Below are 26,586 nucleotides of genomic sequence, written 5' to 3' on the forward strand. Positions count from 1 at the left end.
TAAAAGGAAAGGTCATGTAACACAGTGGTAAAAATGCCAACTTTTTTGCAATGTGTTGCTGCCATTAAATACTAAGTTGATGATTATTTGCAAAAAAAGAATTAAGTTTCTCAGTTAGAAAATGAAATATCTTGTCTTTGCAGTCTATTCAATTGAATATAAGTTAAAAAGGATTTGCAAATAATTGTATTCTGTCTTTATTTACAAATTACACAACGTGCCAACTTCACTGGTTTTGGTTTTTTTTGTCTATTATGTTCGATATTTCTCTAGTGTTGTTTATCTAATATTGTAGTATAATATTCCCTCCTGCACACACATACTCTACCGTTCAAAAGTTTGGGGTCACCCAAACAATTTTGTGGAATAGCCTTCATTTCTAAGAACAAGAATAGACTGTCGAGTTTCAGATGAAAGTTCTCTTTTTCTGGCCATTTTGAGCGTTTAATTGAGCCCACAAATGTGATGCTCCAGAAACTCAATCTGCTCAAAGGAAGGTCAGTTTTGTAGCTTCTGTAACGAGCTAAACTGTTTTCAGATGTGTGAACATGATTGCACAAGGGTTTTCTAATCATCAATTAGCCTTCTGAGCCAATGAGCAAACACATTGTACCATTAGAACACTGGAGTGATAGTTGCTGGAAAAGGGCCTCTATACACCTTTGTAGATATTGCACCAAAAACCAGACATTTGCAGCTAGAATAGTCATTTACCACATTAGCAATGTATAGAGTGTATTTCTTTTAAGTTAAGACTAGTTTAAAGTTATCTTCATTGAAAAGTACAGTGCTTTTCCTTCAAAAATAAGGACATTTCAATGTGACCCCAAACTTTTGAACGGTAGTGTATACCTGTAATACTGGTTAAATTTTTTATTTATTTTTTATTTCCAACCTCCTAAGTTTTTTGTTCGATCAATTCTGTACAGACCAGTGGTTCTTAACCATGTTGGAGGTACCGAAACCCCACCAGTTTCATGTGCGCATTCCCCGAACCCTTCTTTAGTGAAAAATAAAATGTGTTTTTTTTTTTCAAATTCAAGACAAAGTTATATGTTTTTGGTAACACTTTAGTATGGGGAACATATTCTAAGTAACAAAGACTTAATTTAGAGTTATTTGGTTAGGGTTAGGGTTAGAGGGTTAGGGCCAGGGTTAGAGGGTTAGGGTTATAATAAGGCCATGCCGAATAACGCATTAATGGGCCACAAATGTGATGCTCCAGAAACTCAATCTGCTCAAAGGAAGGTCAGTTTTGTAGCTTCTGTAACGAGCTAAACTGTTTTCAGATGTGTGAACATGATTGCACAAGGGTTTTCTAATCATCAATTAGCCTTCTGAGCCAATGAGCAAACACATTGTACCATTAGAACACTTAATAATGACTAGTTAAGCGCCAATATGTTACTAATTTGCATGTTAATAAGCAACTAATTAATGGTGAATATGTTCCCCATACTAAAGTGTTACCATGTTTTTTTACTGGTGCACAAAATGAACCGTTCATGAACATCACCTTGTTCAAAGAACAAAACCAACACAGTGCATAAACTCACAACAAATTACACACCTGCAAATCAGTGTGACTTCTGCTGTTGCCGTATCCGTAATACGCCGATAGGGAGAAGTTTTTATTTACACGATGAGTCGAGGGTGTTTTGACCTCCGCCGAACCCCTGAGGCCGACTCACCGAACCCCTGAGCCAGACTCACCAAACCCCTGAGCCCGACTCACCGAACCCCTGAGCCCGACTCACCAAACCCCTGAGCCCGACTCACCGAACCCCTAGGGTTCGATCAAACCCAGGTTAAGAACCACTGGTATAGAGTATATTTTTCCTTTTACAAACATTTTTTAACACAGATTTCAACATCCAGGCCTGTGAAAATCCCTCCAAAATGTTCACGTGCTTTGGTAACATCATTTTTGTTGGACACAATATCCCAATTTTGCCTCATTAGATCATTTTAAGTGCGCTGAAAGTTTTCTCTGTCCTTACTCGCGTGATTTATCCTGCAGTTTATGTCACAGATGATAAAAAGTGATTGTTTGTGATTTAAACGAGTCATAAAAACCCTGGATTGGTTTAAAATGTCTGCTCCCAGAAAGCAGACTCCTTTCGCCCTCGTCCGACCTTTACATTTCTGGCAGCGTTTCGGCTCGTAAGGTTGAGATTTACGCAGCGAGCAGTGACCTAAACTCTGACAATAGATGCTTTGTTCCTGTTTTTACCATCCAACTCCCATCTATTCGTCTTCCTTGTCTTTGGCAGACCGAGGGCTGCGACGGCACTCTGGGCTCCGGCTCTGTGATGGACAAATGTGGGGTCTGCGGTGGGCGGGACTCCTCCTGTCAAAGGGTGACGGGCAGCTTCCATAATGTCACGGTTCCCCTTGGTTACCACAAGATCCTGGACATCCCGGCCGGAGCCACCTTCATTAACATCACAGAGAGACGAGCCAGCCCGAACTACCTGGGTGAGCCGCCCTCGTCTTTCTTTCAGGCGTCAACGGGGCTCGCCGGCCGTCCCCTGAAAGACGGAGTCGTCCCGTATTTAGAAACAAAAGTACACGTTCCGTATTAACTTGCCAGGGGACGCATTCTTATTAGCGTGAGAATAAAAAACTGCAAAATATCAACAGATTCTTTAAGCACTTTATGACACTGCACTTTATGATAGTAACACTACATTTTATGTTCGTGAAGTGATGTTATCACTTTGTGATATTGACACTACACTTTATGACAGGGACACTACACTTTATGATAGTGACACTACACTTCATTATAGTAACACTGCACTTCAATATATTGACACTACACTTTATGATAGTGACACTGCACTTTATGATATTGACACTACACTTTATGATAGTGACACTACACTTCATGATAGTAATACTACACTTCAATATATTGACACTACACTTTATGATCGTGACATTACACTTTATGATAGTGATATTACACTTCATGATACTAACACTACACTTCATGATATTGACACTACACTTCATGATAGTGACACTACACTTTATGATAGTGACACTACACTTTATGATAGTGACACTACACTTTATGATAGTGACACTACACTTCAATATATTGACACTACACTTTATGATCGTGACATTACACTTTATGATAGTGATATTACACTTCATGATACTAACACTACATTTCATGATATTGACTACATGTTATGATAGTGACACTACACTTCATGTTAGTAACACTACACTTCATGATATTGACACTACACTTAATTTTAGTGACACTACACTTCATGATATTGACACTACACTTAATTTTAGTGACACTACACTTTATGATAGTGACACTACACTTCATGATATTGACACTACACTTTATGATAGTGACACTACACTTCATGATAGTAACACTACACTTCATGATATTGACACTACACTTTATGATAGTGACATTACACTTTATGATAGTGATATTACACTTCATGATACTAACACTACACTTCATGATATTGACACTACACTTTATGATAGTGACACTACACTTTATGATAGTGACACTACACTTTATGATAGTGACACTACACTTCAATATATTGACACTACACTTTATGATCGTGACATTACACTTTATGATAGTAATATTACACTTCATGATACTAACACTACATTTCATGATATTGACTACATGTTATGATAGTGACACTACACTTCATGTTAGTAACACTACACTTCATGATATTGACACTACACTGAATTTTAGTGACACTACACTTCATGATATTGACACTACACTTAATTTTAGTGACACTACACTTTATGATAGTGACACTACACTTCATGATATTGACACTACACTTTATGATAGTGACACTACACTTCATGATAGTAACACTACACTTCATGATATTGACACTACACTTTATGATAGTGACATTACACTTTATGATAGTGATATTACACTTCATGATACTAACACTACACTTCATGATATTGACTCTACACTTTATGATAGTGACACTACACTTCATGGTAGTAACACTACACTTCATGATATTGACACTACACTTAATTTTAGTGACACTACAATTTATGATAGTGGCACTACACTTCATGATATTGCACTACACTTTATGATAGTGACACTACACTTTATGATAGTGACACTACACTTTATGATAGTGAAACTACACTTCATGATAGTAACACTACACTTCATGATATTGACACTACACTTTATGATAGTGACACTACACTTCATGATAGTAACACTACACTTCAATATAATGACACTACACTTTATAATCGTGACATTACACTTTATGATAGTGATGTTACACTTCATGATACTAACACTACACTTCATATTATTGACTACATGTTATGATAGTGACACTACACTTCATGTTAGTAACACTACACTTCATGATATTGACACTACACTTAATTTTAGTGACACTACACTTTATGATAGTGACACTACACTTCATGATATTGACACTACACTTTATGATAGTGACACTACACTTCATGATAGTAACACTACACTTCATGATATTGACACTACACTTTATGATAGTGACATTACACTTTATGATAGTGATATTACACTTCATGATAGTAACACTACACTTCATGATATTGACTCTGCACTTTATGATAGTGACACTACACTTCATGGTAGTAACACTACACTTCATGATATTGACACTACACTTAATTTTAGTGACACTACACTTTATGATAGTGGCACTACACTTCATGATATTGACACTACACTTTATGATAGTGACACTACACTTTATGATAGTGAAACTACATTTCATGATAGTAACACTACACTTCATGATATTAACACTATACTTTGATAGTGACATTACACTTTATGATAGTGACATTACACTTCATGATACTAACACTACTCTTCATGATATTGACACTACATTTTATGATAGTGACACTACACTTCATGATACTAACACTACACTTCATGATATTGACACTACACTTTATGATAGTGACACTACACTTAATGATACTAACACTACACTTCATGATATTGACATTACACTTTGTGATACTGACACTACACTTCATGATATTGGCACTACACTTTATGATAGTGACATTACACTTCATGATACTAACACTACACTTCATGATATTGACACTACACTTTATTATAGTGACACTACACTTTATGATAGTGACATTACACTTCATGATACTAACACTACACTTCATTATATTGACAATACACTTTATGATAGTGACACTACACTTTATGATAGTAACATTACACTTCAGGATACTAACACTACACTTCATGATATTAACACTATACTTTGATAGTGACATTACACTTTATGATAGTGACATTACACTTCATGATACTAACACTACTCTTCATGATATTGACACTACATTTTATGATAGTGACACTACACTTCATGATACTAACACTACACTTCATGATATTGACACTACACTTTATGATAGTGATACTACACTTCATGATACTAACACTACACTTCATCATATTGACACTACACTTTGTGATACAGATACTACACTTCATGATATTGGCACTACACTTTATGATAGTGACATTACACTTCATGATACTAACACTACACTTCATGATATTGACACTACACTTTATTATAGTGACACTACAATTTATGATAGTAACATTACACTTCATGATACTAACACTACACTTCATGATATTGACACTACACTTTATGATAGTAACATTACACTTCATGATAGTGACACTACACTTCATGATATTGACACTACACTTTATGATAGTAACATTACACTTCATGATATTGACACTACACTTCATGATATTGACACTACACTTTATGATAGTAACATTACACTTCATGATATTGACACTACACTTCATGATATTGACACTACACTTCATGATATTGACACTACACTTTATGACTGACACTACACTTTATGATAGTGACACTACACTTCATAATATTGACACTACACTTTATGATAGTAACATTACACTTCATGATATTGACACTACACTTCATGATATTGACACTACACTTCATGATATTGACACTACACTTTATGACTGACACTACACTTTAAGATAGTGACACTACACTTCATGATATTGACACTACGCTTTATGATATTGTTACTACACTTTATGACAGTGACACTACACTTTATGATAGTGACACTACACTTCATGATATTGACACTACACTTTATGACAGTGACACTACACTTTATAATAATGACACTACACTTTATGATAGTGACACTACACTTCATGATAGTGACACTACAAGGGTCTCCAACAGATATCTGGTGATTCAGTAATCCACCAAATAATATTTGCCTCAACTCTTAGTGTTTATTCTGACTTATAGTTAATGATACATTATCACTAAACAGCATAAAGACAATGACCACAGTGCTCAAGTGAACGTGGATTTTGTCAAAAGTAAAGAAATGTTTAGAAAAAAGTTAGATACCTGCTCTATCATAGAGCTGCACACTGAATTTGTTTTATTTTATTTTCATTTATATTTTATTAAAAAAATATATTTTATATTTAAAATTGTGTTATTTCGTCCTAAAATGTCATTATTCAACCATTGTTTTGCCATGTATCTGCATTATTTCAAAACCATTTATTTAAATTGTTGTTGGAGTCAAATAGTATACAAAATGTGTAAAGATTGTCAGTCATCAGGTCTTGTAATAAAGTTTGTGTCGATGGCTCTTCTGAAACGTCTTCACCAAACAAGCAGAATCCAGCTTCGTCCATTCAGCCTCTGAGGATATTAAAACACTCCTTTCAAACAAATAAAAAAAGACAAAAAAATGTCAACCAGCCCTGCTAGGTGTACCTTATTTGTCTGTCAGGCACTTGGCAACATTATGTTGCTGGCCTGTGAGTTTCTTTTTTCAAGGCCAGATTGTAAACTTCTGTTCCGATTGCATGTGCGTGTGTTTGCTAACACGACCAAGTGTCGTGACTAATGCGTTTTACTGGATCTGACACGCTTCTTCACCCTTTTTCCTGCAGCCATGAGGAGTGGAACTGGAGCTTCTGTTGTGAACGGGCGCTGGGCTGTGGACCCTCCGGGGGAATACCAAGCTGGGGGGACTACCTTCACATACGCTCGACCGAGGGTGCAGGCGGAGGGGGAGGAAGAGAAAGGAGAGTCCCTGAAGGCCCCGGGACCCACTAGCACTCAGCTCCAGCTCTATGTGAGTAGACCCCGCTTCCAAAATGAACTTAATGAAAAGTCACAAATTGTTTGGCATCATAAAAAGATGCAACGCCTCAGGCTAAACTGTGTCAAGATCTTTGTGATAGACAACATTGTGTTAGCTTTACTCAGGGATTATTCAAGATTACTGATACAGGCTCACTAATAACAACTCTAACCTCAGGCTAAGATTTTATTAAAGAAACAGTAGTCATCAGCAGATTTCCATCCAGTTACTTTAGGGCAGAAGGTCATGAAAATAGTTTTAAAAAACACCCACAAAGTCCTGAGGGCGTGGATTTGCACTTAAATCACCTACTTTGTCGAGCTTTATGCCAATACCATGGAATGTTAGGACCGGAATGAAAGGCAAAAAAAAAGAATCAAGTCTTAATGTCATGGCAAAGAAGTTATTTAATATTGGGAAAATAATGATTTGGTTTTTTTGTATAAAAAGTATTTTTCCCCAAAAAATAATGGGTTTTGAAAATAAATTAAAGGCAAAAAAAAAAGAATAAAGTCTTAATGTCGTGGCAAAGAAGTTAATTTAATATTGAAAAAATAATGTTGTTGTTTTTTTGTATAAAAAGTTTTTTATTCAAAAAAAAAAAAGGGTTTTGAAAAAAAAATGATAGCCAAAAAAAAAGAATAAAGTCTTAATGTCGTGGCAAAGAAGTGTATTTAATATTGAGAAAATAATGTTGATTTTGTATAAAAAGTATTTTTTCCCAAAAAATAATGGGTTTTGGAAAAAAAATTAAAGGCAAAAAAAGAATAGTCTTAATGTTGTGGCAAATAAGTGTATTTAATATTGAGAAAATAATGTTGTTGTTTTTATGATAAAATGTTTTTATTTTTTTTAAATTATGGGTTTTGAAAAAAAAATTAAAGGCAAAAAAAAGAATAAAGTCTTAATGTCGTGGCAAAGAAGTGTATTTAATATTGAGAAAATAATGTTGATTTTGTAGAAAAAGTATTTTTTCCCCAAAAAATAATGGGTTTTGAAAAAAAAAATGAAAGGCAAAAAAAAGAATAGTCTTAATGTCGTGGCAAATAAGTGTATTTAATATTGAGAATATAATGTTGTTGTTTTTATGATAAAAAGTTTTGGGTTTTTTTTAATTATGGGTTTTGAAAAAAAAATGAAAGGCAAAAAAAAGAATAAAGTCTTAATGTCGTGGAAAAGAAGTATAATTAATATTGAGAAAATAATGTTGATTTTGTATAAAAAGTTTTGTTTTTTAAAAAAATGAGTTTTGAAAACAAAATAAAAGGCAAAAAAAAGAATAAAGTCTTAATGTCTTGGAAAAGAAGTATAATTAATATTGAGAAAATAATGTTGTTTTTGTATAAAAAAAAGTAATTAAAAAAAAAAAAGTGTTAAAAAAAAAACATATTACCAGAATTAATCCTGAACCTGATCCTGATCCTGATTAAACTTTTTTTTTTTTTTATTTACTTAGAATACAGTTGTTTTCAAGAGAATACAATATATATTTTTAAATAGTGTCACTAAAAGTATTACCAGGATAAAATTGTAATTCTAAAAAAAATAAATGCATGTTTTTACCAGAAATAATCACAATATAATCCAGTCCTTGTTGGGGGGCCCCCATGAAGCCCCCCACTATTTGAGAAGCCCTGATATATTTGAGAAGCCCTGATATACTCGAACAAGGGAAAAAAAAAAAATGTTCTCTGAGGAAAAAAGTGGTAATCTTACTAGTATAAAGTTGAAATAATCTAAAATAAAGTGTCACGTTTTTTAGTAAAAAAATAACACATTTAGGATAATAAAGTCATAATGGTGCATACATACCTGTGTAGTATTAGTCCATGGGTGCGTGTTTTGTCCATAAGCCTGGAAGTCTACATTCCCTTGAAGAAGGGGCATTTCAGAGCGTCTTTCGGGGGTGTTTACAGCGTTACCTTGCCAAGGCGATTGCAGAGGGAGCCAAACTGTAAATAAGAATTGTTTTGGTTAATGCGAGTAAACACATTCCAATGGTTTGTCTGCTCTAGTTGTTCGTTCTGGCCCTCAAGTTGATCATAATTTCGCCTTGCGTAGCAAAAAGCTTCTCTGTTCGCGATTCAATTCAGAAATGGTCAAAGTTTGAGTTCTTACAGCTCTGCTGGACCCATGCATCACAAAGGGCAGCCTTTGGGCTCCTTGAACGGCTGCCGTCGTCTTCCGAATTTGTCGATGGACCAGGGCAACGCTCATTCCAATCATCAAATGACCTTTTATCACAGTTCTTAATAGACAAAACATCTTCAATGTATTTGATGGAAAGAATGACCAGGCACATGACTCTCCACTTCTCCCAGGAGCCAATCTTGTATCCAGCAGCAAAAGTTCTGTCTGGACAGGCAGGTTCCCCAGGGTCTGAGCTTCTCATTGAGAATATCTTGTCAATTTTGTTGAGAGACCAGTTCATTGATTGGGTGAGAATTACATTTTATAGGAATCCATGAAAAAAGTTGTAGTGCATAAATAACATTGTTTTTTCATTAGAAAATGTATCAATCTTACAAAAATAGTTATACTGTGTGTAAAAAGTCATAATAGTATGAAAAAATACAACACTACTAATAATAAACGTTGAAGTGAATCTTGCAAAGCGTGCATTACAAATGTTGGAAATCATTAAGGATTTTGTTAACGTTCCAATTAAAAAATACAAAAAAAACAGAAATGCCTTTATCTTATTGACTTTTAGACTATGTCCAGATTTTAGGAATGCTCTGTTGAGCAAAGCAGTACTATAGTTAATTATTATTATTTTTCTATATAAAAAGTTCTATAAGGAAAAAAATATATATATATAAAAATTGGACTGTCTTACTAGTAAACTCATAACCTTCGAAAATTTAAATATTTAAATACTACTGTATTTTTCTGACTATAAGACGCACTTAAAATCCTTTTTTTCCCTCAAAACTTGACAGTGCGCCTTATAACCCGGTGCGCTTAATATAAGGAATAAGTTTGGCTGAGTTTACCCACCTCGAAGCTATTATATTTGTTACATGGTGTAATGATAAGTGTGACCAGTAGATGGCAGTCAAACATAAGAGATAAGTGTAGACTGCATTATGATGGCAATATGTCAAGCACCAACATTTTAAATGTTCCATTGAAAATATAGAACATTACACACGGCGCTCAAAAATCTATCAAAATGTTTTAGTACGACTTTGGTAAGCTATGAAGCCGCACCGCTTGATTGGTTGTCGGCGCATTAAACATACGAGTATTATTATGGTGTGCGTATAAGGTAAGACATATTATCTTACGTTTTGTTTCGCAATATTATGCAAAAGAAACTTTTCTTACCTTCTAGTACCTGCTAATCTGTACTTGGGATCTGTATAAGTCCTGAAAACTTGCACGTGTTTGCCTTTGTAGTCAGTGCCGACACCGTAGTCGATAATCTTCTTATTTTTTACTATCTTCTTATTATGGGACATTCATCCTCCGCTGATGCCATTTGTAATATAAAGTAGTGTAAAGTTCTTACTTATATCTGTCAGTAAACTCGCTGTGAAAGCTCTAAAACCTACCGGTGTAGTGAGTTTACATTATTCACCCAAGGAACTTCAGTTATTAGAGTTTCGGTCGGATGGTTTTTCACGGGACACATTTTCGGTGTTGTTGTTTCTGGATGAGGAGATGCTTCTCCTTTATTGATTTATGTAAAGTCTGAATTTCATTAAAACAGTTAGCTCCATCTTTTGACACTTCTTCCACTCCCGTCCTTGCACGCTACACCGCTACAACAAAGATGATGGGGAGAAGACGCTGCCGAAGGTGAGCCACGTAAATAAGACCGCCGACAAAACGGCACATCCGGAAGCGACTGTCAGAAAGCGGCTTGAAGATGATCTGTAAAACATAATCTATGCAACATTTTGAGCAAAGAACCACCATTACATGTTATGTAGACCACAAGAAAGTGTTTTACATTCAGAAAAAAACTTAAATAATATGACTCCTTTAATGCGCCCTATAATCCGGTGCGCCTCTAATATATGAAAAAAGATCAAAAATAGACCATTCATCGGCAGTGCGCCTTATAATCCGGTGCGCCCTATGGTCCGGAAAATACGGTACCTTTTTTAATTATATACAGTATATCGATTTTATGCTGTCAACATTAGGACTTATTTCTTTTAACCTTACATTACTATTCCTGTATTTTTTTTTGTATTTTTATTATTTAAAAATAATAATAAAACTACATCAGGCTGCGCTGCGAGACTATGCTGCAAATCATGCCCAGAAAACATGTCCAGGGGAGTTCAAAAACAAACTATGATATGATACGTCCTGGCCAAGTCGGGCCAAATTCAAATCTTATTTTTGCACACACAAATGTCACGGCCTTCTTTGGCAAAAATAGCACATTAAATGGAAACGGCTGCTTGGTTATGTTTAGAAGACCTTGGCCGTCGGAGGTCTTGTTAGACGTAATGGTGTGTGCATGCGAAGGACACGACGAACTGCATGCTGTTTTAGGGCTCACCATGACCCCTGATCTTCACACTTTTATTATTGGTTAAACATACGTTGATGTCAACCTTTAGTTTCTTTATACTTCTCAAGCTCATCCCAAAAAATATATAATAGAAATACCGGTAATCTTTAAACCATCATAAAGATGTACAGGTCTCATTTTGCAATGTATTTTTAATAGTCTTGTAAAAAAAAAAGTGTAAAATGAAGTGCATCATACAGTATGTTTAATGTATCAGATTAGGGTTTATAGTACTAGTTATTTTTGAATATGCATACAGCATCTAGGGATGGGTATCAAATCAGATACTTTTTTGGCACCGGCTAAATAGAAGTAATTAATGAGAGTCAGATGTGCTGGCGGGACATGGAACAGAAAGTGAAGGTTCTTCAAAACACACAGAGCAAACAGGAAATACCGACAAAACAAGAGCAAGGAAGTGAAACACCAAACACAGGAAAACACAAACATGACCAAACTGTCAGAAGGAAGCCTGACGATACTGACCAACATTGAAATACTCTAGCAAAGTAGGCCTAAGTATTCATTAAAAACAAGGCACATTTAATAGTTTTGGCCACTGTAACATTACACACAGTTTGAGCAGTCTCACTGTGTTTGATTATAGGAAAATAAAACACTGTACTTTGAGCAAGTGCTTCCTTGGCGTACCGCTACATGGAGCCCTGGTGCGCGCAACACAGTTTGAAAGTCCCTGCTCTAGGTGAAGTCGCAATTTTCAATTCAAAAGAAAATAAATTGACTCCAAAAACAATCCACAGTAAGGAAAGTAAGGCTCGAGCTCTGGGGTGTGCAAACTTTTTGACCTGGGGGCCGCATTAGGCAAAAATTGGCACGATTCGATTCAATATCGATTCTTGGGGTCACGATTCGATTCAAAATCGATTTTTTTTTTCAATTCAACACGATTCTCGATTCAAAAACTATTTTTTTCCCGATTCAAAACAATTCTCTATTCATTCAATACATAGGATTTCAGCAGGATCTACCCCAGTCTGCTGACATGCAAGCAGAGTAGTAGATTTTTGTAAAAAGCTTTTATAATTGTAAAGGACAATGTTTTATCAACTGATGGCAATAATGTAAATTTGTTTTAACTATTAAATGAACCAAAAATATGACTTATTTTATCTTTGTGAAAATATTGGACACAGTGTGTTGTCAAGCTTATGAGATGCGATGCAAGTGTAAGCCACTGTGACACTATTGTTCTGTTATAATTGTCTAATGATAATGTCAATGAGGGATTTTTAATCACTGCTATGTTGAAATTGTAACTATTATTGATACTGTTGTTGATAATATTCATTTTTGTTTCACTACTTTTGGTTTGTTCTGTGTCGTGTTTGTGTCTCCTCTCAATTGCTCTGTTTATTGCAGTTCTGAGTGTTGCTGGGTCGGGTTTGGTTTTGGAATTGGATTGCATTGTTATGGTATTGCTGTTTATTGTTTTGTTGGATTGATTCATTTAAAAAAAAATTAAAAATAAAATTAAAAAAATAAAAATAATAAATTAAAAAAAATTTAAAAATCGATTAAAAAAAAAGAGAGAATCGATTCTGAATCGCACAACATGAGAATCGCGATTCGAATTTGAATCGATTTTTTGCCACACCCCTAATATATATATATACATGTATATCTATATTTATATCTATATTTTTATATATATATATAGAATATTTAGCATTTATCCTTTCATGCACTCTAATGGATTTAAATGTGTGTAATTTTTTTATTTTATTCTATGGTGTTTGGACGTTTTTCATTATATCCACAATGTTCAGTGTGCAGGTTGTGTTATTTGTGACCATGTGTGTTGACATTTAAGTTAGTTGTATTTTTATTTTTATTTTTTTTGCACCATGACTACAGAGGGTTGTTTGGATTGTGTTGTATAAATAAATGCTGTGCAGCCTTAAAAGAGTACTTCCATCGGTCATTAAACTGATTAACTCACATTGTCCACAATATGGCAGCAAACATTTAGCCTTTAGAGACCACCTGGTATTTAAGATTAACTTAAAAGCACTCTGTGGTGTGATGCTTTGTTGAACGAACTCATGTCGTCTCGTGGGCTAAATGAAAGAAGCTGGCGAGCCACACTTTGTCCGCGGGCCGTAATTTGGACACCCCTGCTCTAGCTTGATGCTAATACACATTGGCTTTGCTGATAACATGCTATTTATTAGCATTAGCGATTTTACGTGTCGATTTGGCCCTAGTGTGTGAATGTGAGTGTGAATGTTGTCTGTCTATCTGTGTTGGCCCTGCGATGAGGTGGCGACTTGTCCAGGGTGTACCCCGCCTTCCGCCCGATTGTAGCTGAGATAGGCTCCAGCGCCCCCCGCGACCCCAAAAGGGATAAGCGGTAGAAAATGGATGGATGGATGGATGGATTTCAACACCTCTCGATTTGTTAATGAAACCTACAACTGAGATCCACGTTAAAACCGAACAGCTGCTGCGTAATAAGTAAAATTCTTAGAGTATTCATATTTTGTAGGGTGCAACAAAAGACTGACCTGAGTAGCCAACACACCATAAACTATACACTACTGCCACTTATTGTCTTGGGCTTGCAACTGTAATCGAGACTCAGGTGTTATAATAAAACAAGATATAACTATGTTAAAGAGGTTCATTTAGCCTACTAATGTGTATTTATAAATAGTTGATTTATATAGGCTAGTAAGGTAAAGTTTTGTACCTGACAAGTTTCGGCTATCTTGCTTCTGCAGCCTTCCTCAGAGGTGTCACGTGAACTTGTCAGGTACAAAACTTTACCTTACTAGCCTATATAAATCAACTATTTATAAATAAAAAGATATAACTAGACAGCAGTTATTATAATCAACTGATATTTAAATGTTGCAATAAAAAATGAGGGTTTATTATCAGAAACAATTAATATTTTTTAACACACAAAATGTGTACCGTCAAGTACCAGTATCGATTCCCAGATACCGGGAATTGGTAGGGTATCGGTTCAAATGTGAACTTTTTAAAAATTTTATTACATGTCTGAAAAGGAGTAGGAAGAAGCAGAGCGTGATTAATCCTCCCCCTTTTCTGTGTCATAGCAATTTGTAACACATTTGTTTGTAAACAAAATGTCAAACTTGACTAAATAGAGAAAGTAAAAGTCTTAAAGTTTCTGTATGTGAATCGAATCGTGGCATCCTTGACTCGTTAAAGACGAACTTTGTCGCGCGTTATTTCTTGAATTCAATACTGCTTCCCACCTTCTCTATCAAAGTGCTGGCACTCGCAACTTCCTTAGGCCCCATGGTGACTAATTATGCAGTGGGTCTGTGAATCTTTTCACCACACGATTCGATTCCGAATCTATTCTCGATTCAAAGCGATTCTCGATTCAAAATCAATAGTTTTTATTAACTTTGGGTGCCAGTTCTATGATTAATTCCTCCATAAAATAGATTAACAGCTCTGATACATTTATATATTACTTAAAAGAAAACAGGTTTTGTTTTAAAATGCATTTATTAAAGTCAAATACAAATAAATACAAACACAAATAATTCTGTACATCAACAATATGATTTGCCTGAGTTAAAAATAACATTTTTGTTTTTTTGGAATCGATTAAGAATCATTACAAATAAGAATCGTGATTAATTAGAATTTTTTTGTTTATTTTTTTTACACCCCTATTATGCATTCTTTGTTTGCCCGTACGATAACCGAGACAGTGTACGAAAACTGTGGCAAAATTTTTGCAAATACAAATGTTGATAACAGAATTCCATAAAAAAGTGAGGCCTAGTTGTAATATTAAAATAAAAAAGTGCTAAAGGGGTCCTATTGTGCAAAACCATCTTTTTTTACATGTTTTTGTGTATTTGAGATCCTCAAGTCCCGAAAAGTTGAATCCAAACCAAAAAAGCCATTTGGAACTTGAGGTTTACCCGACAACTTTGCACGTGTCCACCATTTTTATTCAGTTGTAGTCCAATAATCTCCTTTTTTTTCTCTATCCTCTCGTTGTGGGGCGGACTGGCTCATACATGCACATGCATCCTCCGCTGTTGCCATTTCTAATACAAAGTAGTGTACAGATCTTACTTATATCTGTCAGTAGACTCGTTATGGAAGAGCTGAAAACTACAACATGGCTGATGGGGAGAAGACGTTGTTGAAGTGGAGGCGCGTAGATAAGACCCGCCCACAAAGAGACGGTCAGAAAGCGGCTTGAAGATGGTCTGTAAAACATGATCTATGCAACATTTTGACCAAAGAACCACCATTACATGTTATGTAGACCACAAGGAAGTGTTTTAAATGGGTCAGGGTCAATGGACTTTAGATGTTCCTATAGATGTGTTGAAGAAGAATGAGAACATCCGTACTTGTCGGAGATACATTTTCCCGGTAGATAGTAACAGTCCTGCTAAAAGCGCAATAATATTATTCTCGTTTACGATGATATTGCATTCCTCGTCTGTTAGTGCTTAGCTGTTAAATGTTCTCTTGGCAGCAGCATGAAGAAAAAGGAGCCATTCGAATCAACAAAAACTAACATTGACGGCCGTAAAACTGAAACTTGAACAGCTTAAACTTGGATTTATACTTTGACAATGGAGCGTGCGGGCGTACGTGCCACAGTATGTTGGACTTCCCACTGGATCTTTTCTCCATCATTCAGTACTCCACCCTTCATGTCCTCTTTTGTCCCGCAGATCATTTTCCACCAGCAGAACCCCGGCATCGACTACGAGTTCTACGTCCCTGTGGACAAGAAGAAGGAGGCGGAGAGGCCGGCGGACCGGGAGACACCAAGAGAGGCTTCCAGGGACAAGCTGTGGGAGCGGGAGCCATCAAGGGCATCCCTTCGCAGTAAGTACTTGTCCTGGTGGACAGCCAGTATTTACAGTATCTATTCATTTATGTCACAAACATATAATTTACTTGTTTACATCCCCTGATCTTATTTATTTACTCATTTATTTAAACCTATGTATTCATTTATAAATAGTTATTCATGTATACCACACACTTATTATTTATTTATATATGTACAATAATTAGTCTTTCTCATACTCACAACAACATGCCCTGATCTTATGTATTTATTTCTACATATTTATTTATATATACATATTTATTCATACATATGTATTTATTTATATATACATATCTATTCATGCATATGTATTCATACATATGTATTTATTTATACATATGTATTTATTTACACATACATATTTACTTATTTTTAAAACATATTTATTTATTTAAAATAATTAGTAATTCTTAAACTTACAAATACATCGCCTGATCTTGTTTTTATTTATTTAATTATACATTTTTATTTATTTATACATATTTATTCATACATATTTATTTACACATATTTATATATACATATGTATTTTTTTACACATGCATATTTATTTATTTTTAACACTAATTATGTATTTATTTAAAATATTTACTCATTCTCAAACTTACAAATACGTCCCCTGAGCTTATGTTTTTATTTATTTAATTATACATATTTATATATTTATACATCTGTATTTATTCATACATATTTATTTTTTATACATATTTCTTTATACATATTTATTTATTTATATGTATGTATTTCTTTATAAATATTTATTCATTTATTCCTCAAACTTATTATTAATTTTTTTTACAATAATTAGTCATTCAAACTAATTAGGGGGGCTCACGATTTCCGGTCGAGCCAAACATTTTGATACTGGAACGGTTTAGATCGAATGAAAACTGTGGGCTGTGGAGCGCGCCAAAGTTTTGCTTGGACATTCACACAATTACTCCCCAAATTCCTGAAGTCCTTGGATAATGCTGATGGGTGTGGTTTTAGGTCAAGGGGGCGGGGCTATGATGTTTCTTGTCATGAGACTCTGACTTCACGATGATGTCACGGACCTTATGTGTCTCCCGCAGGTCCCCTCACCGTGTCAGTAGAAGACCCTCTTCCTGCTCCTCCCCCGGTTTCCGTCCCTTCTTACCCCTCGTCCTCCTCCATGTTTGTGCCCCCCTCGTCTGAACAATGGGTTCCTGAGAGGTCGCGACCCCGGGCCAACGCGCCCAATAGGAATGCTCGGATCCCGCCTCGCACCGACCTGCCGCTGGACACCCAGCCGCCTTTCGTGTGGAGGAGAGGCGCCCTCTCCGAGTGCTCCGTGTCCTGTGGCAAAGGTCAGATGCGTCCGTTTCAATAAACTGTGCAAAGTCTCGGGACGTCAGTGGGCCTTTGGCGCAAGAACACAAGGAAGTCATGAATAAAACATGAATAATTGGTTCCAGCCTCGACCAAGGTTGCTATTTTAGTAAAAAAAAAAGTGCACACTTTGAATACACTATAAAGTACATATATATATGTGTATATATATTTACATCTATATATATATATATATATATATATATATATATATATATATATATATATATATATATATATATATATATATATATATATATATATATATATATATATTACGTAGATGTATATATATATATATATATATATTTACGTAGATGTATATATATATACACATATATACAGAGTACATTAAACAAATATGAGGGTTAATGGATCAACAATATCCCTCTATTATCAAAACAATACAACAACAACAACGGCAAGCTCAACTGTCAACGCGCACAGAAGTGAAAGTCAGACACAAATACAAATAAATGGAGTAAACATTGAAAGGGTGAAAAAAAAATTTTTGGGGGTGTAATAAAAGACGATAAAATGAACTGAAAATCTCATACAAATATTTAAATAACGAATAAAGCTAAGTATGTTCTAGACCAAATATGGAGTGAAATTGCTGCCAAAACAAACACACAAAAATGTTTTTACTCACGCCCAATGATTCGTAAGTTAAAAAAAGCAACAATTTTCTTCAATTACAAGTAAAAAAAAAAAGACTTTCTTTAACTGAAAAAAATTATAATTTTCTGCAAGTAGAAAAACTTTTTTCTGCAACTAAAAATGATTTGCAAGTTAAAAACAAATATATATTTTTTCTTCATTTAAAGAAAATGATTCGCAAGTCACAAAAAACATTTTCTGCGAGTAAGAAAAAACGATTTGCAAGTAAAAAGAAACAATTTTATTGAATTAAAAAATGTTTGCGAGCAAAACAAGTATTTTCTGCAAGTAAAAAAACAGTTTGCATGTAAGAAAACAATGTTCTGCAAGTTAGAAAACTATTTTCTTCAATTAAAAAAAAAACATTTCCAAGTAAAAAAAAAAAAACTGTTTTCTTTAATTAAAAAACATGTTACAGAGTAAAAGAAATTATTCGCAAGTATAAAACATATTTTCTCCAATTAAAAAACGATTCACAACTAAGAAAAACACTTTTCTGCAATCAAAAAAGGATTGTCAAGAAACTAAAAGTTCTTCAAGTTAAAACTTTTGGCAGTAATATTCCACCCTGCGCGATCCACACGCTTGCACTCAGAGCACCCGTAATTTGCACTCTGCAACAACAGGTGGTGCTGCCGAGTCAATTTTAAGGCCGCCAGAGCGACGGTTATTTGCGCATGGTGCCCTCCGCCAAAAATAACAAAGAAGAAGCACGAACTTAAAGAAAATTGTTTTTACACTTGCGAATAATTTTTTCCCCAAAGCTCGCTAGTGTTACCTTATCTGAGTAGAAATACGGGGAAACAACTACCGGTACAAAAGTATGCTTCATTTATAATTGAGTTACAAAAAAAGATCATAATGTTGGAGATAAAGAATTATTATTGTTTAATCAAAAACATTGAAATGTAATGATTTGGTGCATTTGCAAACAGCCCGCTAGCCAAGAACGTACAACACTTCTTCTCAACAAAAGTGGAGAAATATAACCTTATAATTTAAAATATTTGTATGCACGTAAAGCACTTAAAACCTTTTATGTGGGATTGATTTATGGAATGGATCAATAATTGATATATTAATAAAAGGAGGTGGACAATTGAACAAACAAATGTGTTAGAAATTGCTTGGAAATTAAATAACCTCTGCTTCTTCCTACTCCTTTTCACACATGATATGTCATGCTACATCATACTGTCAGTATGCATGAGCCAAATAAAATGAAACCATTATAATAATTTAAGCCTTGACGCAGATGAGTGGTATTTTAGTTTTCTGACAAAACCAGAATTAAAGACTGTTGCACTGGTGATCTGATGTCTTCCTCTTGTGGCAGCTGTTTGCAAGTACAACAAGATCTCAATTTCAACATGTGTCTCACAGGTTATCAATCTCGGGAGATTTTATGCATCAACCGCCACGACGACGAGGTGGTCCCAGGGAGGAAATGTGACTCTGCAGCTAAGCCGGTCCCAGAGGAGGAGCCTTGCAACACACACGCATGTCCACCTTTGTAAGCAAATACCTTTCACTTTACTTGGCAGCAAAACTGCTAAACTGGAGTTGAAAGGGTTTGGTTTTTTTTAATCGCAATACATATGATCATTGGGAGATGCCCAGTGGGACACGCTATGGTGGTCTACGGCCACGCAAAACGCATAAATTACAGCAAGAAAATGCGAGAAGGTTACTATGTTGTTGTTTTTTGCTTAAAGTCTAAATTAGTTTGTTTTGTTTTTTTCAAATGTAACATCCTGACAGGGGAACAGCTAGCATACTTCTCAGATTGCGCCAAGTAACCAAATCCATGATTATTTGGTTAAAAGATTGGAAAATTAGCAAAATGCTAACATACAACGTTAACATGCTAGTATATAACATGTTAGTATAAAAACTGTAACACAGTATATTATATATTTGTTGCATGACCAAATAGTAACAACTTTTAAAATATATGCAGTATATACTGTATGTCAAATATGATTTTTTTGTATTCATTTATTTATTATTTTAAAAAAAAATTTTTTATCAAAAGTTAAAAAGGTAACTAATTAATTTTTTTTTTAAATGTTTTATTGTATTCATTGCTTTACAATATTTTGTCCTTTAACGCTCCACTTCTAAAAGAAAAAATGTAATATAATGAAAAAGAGGGGGAATTTTTTTTTTTATAAATAATGGTAGTACAAAAAATTTATGTAAAAGTTTAATTTTAAAAAAATGTAACACAGTATATATTTTTTGCATGACCAGACAGTATTAACATTTAAAATATATGCAGTTTTATGCAGTATATACTGTATGTCAATTATTATTTTTCATTAATTAATAACTTTTTTATTTTATGTATTTATTTATCAAAAGTTAAAAAGATAAATAAAAATTTTTTTAAATTAATTACTTTTTTTAAATTATTTGCTTCACAGTATTTTGTCTTTTAACACTTCCCTTTTACAATAAATAAACATTAATTAATGTAAAATATATGCAATTGTATGCAGCATTTTATGATTTTTTTGTATGCATTTATTAATTTATTTTTAAATAATTTTATGAAAATTTAAAAATATAACTAAATACATTTTTAAAAATGTGTATTTATTTTATTCATTGCTTTACAATATTTTGTCCTTTAACGCTGCTCTTCCTCAAGAAATAAACAATAATTACAGTGAATGTAATATAATCAAAAAGAGGGAAAAATTATTAAATAGATAACGGTAGTACAAAAACTATGTATTTGATGTAAAAGTTTAATATAAAAAGTAATTTTTGTTTTTTAAAAAAACTTAACACATATTTGTTGCATGACCAGACAGTGTTATGCAGTATATACTGTATGTAAATTATTATTTTATTATTAATACTTTTTATTTTTAATGTGATTATTTATCAAAAGTTAAAAAGATAACTACATTTAAAAAAAAATATTATTTATTTATTTTATTTTTTTGTTCAATGCTTTACAATATTTTGTCTTTTAACACGGCCTTTTACAAGAAATAAACAATAATTACATTAAATGTAATATAATAAAAAAAGAGGGAACAAATTATTAAATAAATAATAGTAGTATAAAAAAATATGTATTTGATATAAAGAAAAATGTGAAAAGTCATTTTTGTTTAAAACATTTTTTAACACAGTACATATTATATTTGTTGCATTACCAGATAGTATTAACGTTTAAAAGGTATGCAATTTTATGCAGTATATATGTCAATTAAGATTTTGGGCTGCCTTCAGATTATACGATTATACCTTTATAAAGATATAATCACCTCATAATAATATTACACAATTGCCTGTGCATTTGATTAATAGATACATTTTATGTATACATTTATGAATAATGTGCTTTGAAACCATAAGTCAAGACAAGCAGATATTTAAGTACTTATTTTAAAAAAAACATATCTAAATTATATTTTTGTATTTTTTTTAAATTTATGTATTAATTTTTATAATTTTTTCCTTACATTTATTTTTTGTATTACTTTTTGCAGTGGTTTCACAAAATTATAAAAATGTTTGTTCTTTAACGTTGCCCTTTTTTAGGAAATAAACAATAATTACAATGAATATCATATATTTAAAAAAAGAAGTACCGGTACATAGGAAAAAAGGAATTGTAAATTAAAATACATGATGGTAGTAGTACAACATTTTTTTTATTTAACGTAGAATTTAATATATTAACTGATTTTTATTTTTGCAAAACAAATGTACTACAGTATCTAATATATTTGTTGCAAGACCACATGTTTGTGAGCAAGCCTAACGTTGTTGTCGTTTGTGGCGCTAGCTGGGAGGCCAGCGCTTGGTCGGAGTGCAGTGTGTCGTGCGGCCCCGGCATGCAGCAGCGTCAGCTCCAGTGCAGACAGAGCTTTGGCAACCGCTCCACCATGGTTCATCCCCAACGTTGTGCCAATCTCACGCCGCCTGAGTCTACACAAGCCTGCCAACTCCAGCTGTGCTCACACTGGGAGGTCAGCTCGGATTGGAGCACGGTGAGTCAACGCTACTGCTTTAATAATATTAATAATGCTCTCCATTACCTTTTAAAGAAGACTCTGGAGAAGGGAACTGTCAACATGTTCCTCAACATTAAACTCTTTCAGCACTTTAACTTGGCTTTTAGCAGGAAAATTGCATATTTGCTAACCTAAGAGGCTGTTTACATCTTGGAGTTTATATCTTCTGTTTTTAACTTTTGTTTGTTTACGACACAAACTAATAGATGCAAAAATAAATGAATAAATAAGATTCTCATAAATAACTAGTTTTATATTTAAGTCAGTTGATATGTAATAGTAAAATAATGATGTGCAATTATAATAAAAATAAAGTTAATGATAAAACATTTTGCATGATTTTAAATTAAACAAATATTATTTCTCAATATAACTAACACAAATCGTTATATAATGTATTATGGTTATATATAATTATTATGTAAATATATTAATACATCTTTAATTCTCATAGATAAATAGTTTAGTCAGTTGATATGATATTGTACAATAGTAAAATATTAATGTGCAGTTACACTAAAAATAAAGTGAAGATATGTATATTAAAATATTTTGCATGTTTTTAGTTTTAGTAAAATTTTGTAAATAAAAAATTAAATTACATTTACATTTTTGAAAAACAAATTTTTTGTAACATTTTTAGAAAAAAATGTTATTTCTAACAATGAAAATTATACAAATAGTTATATAATAAATTCTGGTCTTATGTAATAAAAACGCAATAAAAAAATAATGTGCAATTATAACGAAATTTAATATGATATGATATATATTATGGTTGTATGTATTATGTAAATATAAATCAATCAATCAATCAAAGTTTATTTATATAGCCCTAAATCACAAGTGTCTCAAAGGGCTGCACAAGCCACAACAACATCCTCGGCTCGGATCCCGAGATAATTTAATATAATAAATATATTAAATTATGGTTAATATAATTAAATAATATTAATAATAGATACTGTTCTCACAAATAAATAGTTATGTAATAGTAAAATAATGATGTGCAATTATAATAAAATTCAAATAAATTGAATAGGTTCATAGTAAAACATGTTTAACGTTTTTAAACTAAACAAAATATGTATAATCAAATGTTATCATTTCTAAATACAACAATAAAAATAATACAAATAGTTATATACTACATTATGGTTATATGTAATTACATGTAAATACATAAATAAATATTCTCTAACTCTTATAACAAAATAGTTAAGTCTGTTGGTACGTAATGGTAAAATAATGATGTACAACTACAATGAAATAAAAATAAATAAAAAATATATTTTGCATGTTTTTAAATCAAAACAAATCTATTTCTGAAAGAATGTTATTGGTTTTAAATATAACAATACATAATAATACAAATAGTTATATGATACATTATGGTTTTAAGTAATCATTGTGTAAACTAATAAATAAATTAATATAATTAGTTAAATAAGGTTCCCATAAATAAATAGTTGATACATAAGAGTAAAATAATGACGTGTAATTATAATGAAATGAAAATAAAGTGAAAAGGTGTACAGTAAAATATTTTACATGTTTTTAAGTAAAAAATAAATATGTACAGTAAAAATATTATCATTTCTAAATAAAACAAAACATAATACAAATATACGATACATTATGGTTGTGTGTGAATAAATACATTAATAAATACATTATTATTAGTTAAATAAGGTTCTCATAAATAAATAGTTAAGTCAGTTGATACATAAGAGTAAAATAATGACGTGTAATTTTAATGAAATAAAAATAAAGTGAAAAGGTGTACAGTAAAATAATTTGCATGTTTTTAAGTAAAGAATAAATATGTACAGTAAAATTGTTATCATTTCTAAATATAGCCATAAAACATAATACAAATAGTATATGATACATTATGGTTGTATGTGATTATTATGTAAATACATAAACAAATATACTAATAATAACAATAACAAATGTATAAGGTTCTCATAAATAAATACTTAATACAGTAAAAAAATAAAAATGAAGGGGAAAATATGTTTTTTAAAAAGTATATAAATTATAGTAAATTGTTATATTTTTCAAAAACAACAATAAAACATATCACAATATGTATTATTGTAAATGTTGATATGAATAAATGAAATATATATGCACATTTAAATCATTATAAAGAGACGTATATGTGTTGTTTTATAATATTCATACATGGACTCCCACATTATTTATTCATGCAACAATTCAATAATTGTACCCACTCGGCATCCACTGGGGAGCCTACGTCTCAAGGTGTCTTCTTTTTCCCCAGCTGAGGTCTTTGGAGTTTTTCCTTGTCCAGGTGTGGGTTTCAATCAGTGGATGTGGTTGTGAGTTTGTGACGAGGCACTTGTCACTCAGGGCTATGTGAAAACGTTTTGATTGGTTCCAATAATCATGGAAAGCCAGTATTAGTGTAATGGCCAACAGACGATGCGGTTCTAACAATACTCCACATTTAAGTGTGTGTGCTAAATGGTGGTCCTGATGATGTTGGTGTTGGTGCGTCGCCAGTGCTCAGTGGACTGCGGGCTGGGCAGTAGGACAAGGAGCGTGCGTTGCGTCAGTGATCAAGGCAGCGTCGTCAGCGATAAAGAATGCAACTCCAGGATCCAGCCGATGGGGAGCGAGGAGTGCAACATGGGGCCCTGCGTGACCAACTGGTACTCGTCTGCCTGGTCCAGCACGGTCAGTAACGCCGGCACGAGGCCGCCTGAAACACGACCGCGGTCCTGAAGCGGCTGCTCTGCTTTGTCACGCAGTGCTCGGCACAATGTGGTCCAGGCGTGCAGAAGCGGGAGGTGGTGTGTCTGACACGTGGGGGCCTCCGAGAGGGCGAGGGAGGCGGGGCCTGTGTCGGGGACAAACCGGCGGAGATGAAAGCCTGCAACGGGGGTCCGTGTGTGTCCATCACCATGTGGTACAGCAGCCCATGGACGCAGGTAACACTTTTCTTTCATACCACATCCTGCTTCAAATATCACAGCTTCAACACATTGAGTTTTAAAAAAAAATATTTTTAAAGCCAATTCAACAATTTTATGGTCCTAAATGTATAATTTTCAAGCATAAAAATAACCAAACCAATCAGAGCATGCTGTTTAGCATCGTGGCCACTGATTGGCTCAGCATCAGGCAGCACTACTATCTGGGATTAAAAGAGTGTACAGGTGACTAAAAGGTGTTATTTCATCTTTAGAGGGTTCTCATAATGTAGAAAATTGAAAACACTGAAAAATCAAAGCATGATATTTTTTATTTTTCATTTTCCAAACCAACACAATGTATTGATTTTTTTTTCTTTAATTCAGGGCTCGACTCAATTTTGGTCCCAAGGGTCTCAGTCATAATTTTTTTTTAAATAAGTCATATGTTATCTTTTTTTGTTATTATTTTAATTATTATTCAACACTTAAATCTCTAGATCAACTTCAGGTATATCTGTCGATATAACGTTTTTTTTGTTGTTTTTTTTGTGCCCTTTTTTGTCAAAAAGAAACTTTGTTTTTTATGGCAAAAACACAAAATATGCAATATTTTCCCCAAAAAATATTTCAAAGTGGAATATTTGATGTAAAGTCAATAAGGCTTTAAATAGGGCAATAATTCACAACAACATTAATTTTAGAGTAAAAAAAATAGTCCCACTAAATATATTGGGGATCCAAAAGGGCCCAACTCATAAAAGTATTAATAAGTGTTGATTTTTTATTTACTTTCAACTTATAGTCTATCCATCAATTATAAGTTTTTATTATTATTATTTTATTTGTATATTTTTATTGATTAGTTTTATGCCCTTTTTGTAAAAAAAAAATATTTTTTTATATGGCAACCACACAACATATTTTATATGCATATGTGTATGCATATGT

At 33.2% G+C, this 26,586-nt stretch overlaps 1 protein-coding gene across 1 annotated transcript in view; it reads left to right on the forward strand.

The window, feature by feature from the left end:
- The window catches only part of adamtsl4 (ADAMTS-like 4), a 141,979-nt gene that overhangs the window by 103,305 nt on the left and 12,088 nt on the right, over positions 1-26,586 (forward strand). Inside the window, exons 7-14 of the mRNA XM_062029669.1 lie at positions 2,274-2,478; positions 7,061-7,245; positions 16,486-16,642; positions 17,723-17,977; positions 20,043-20,172; positions 22,465-22,669; positions 25,226-25,399; positions 25,474-25,653. Coding sequence (XP_061885653.1) covers positions 2,274-2,478; positions 7,061-7,245; positions 16,486-16,642; positions 17,723-17,977; positions 20,043-20,172; positions 22,465-22,669; positions 25,226-25,399; positions 25,474-25,653 — 1,491 coding nt within the window. The remainder of the gene's footprint in view (positions 1-2,273; positions 2,479-7,060; positions 7,246-16,485; positions 16,643-17,722; positions 17,978-20,042; positions 20,173-22,464; positions 22,670-25,225; positions 25,400-25,473; positions 25,654-26,586) is intronic.

Source organism: Entelurus aequoreus, linkage group LG20, assembly GCF_033978785.1.
Source record: "Entelurus aequoreus isolate RoL-2023_Sb linkage group LG20, RoL_Eaeq_v1.1, whole genome shotgun sequence".
Lineage (NCBI taxonomy): Eukaryota > Metazoa > Chordata > Actinopteri > Syngnathiformes > Syngnathidae > Entelurus > Entelurus aequoreus.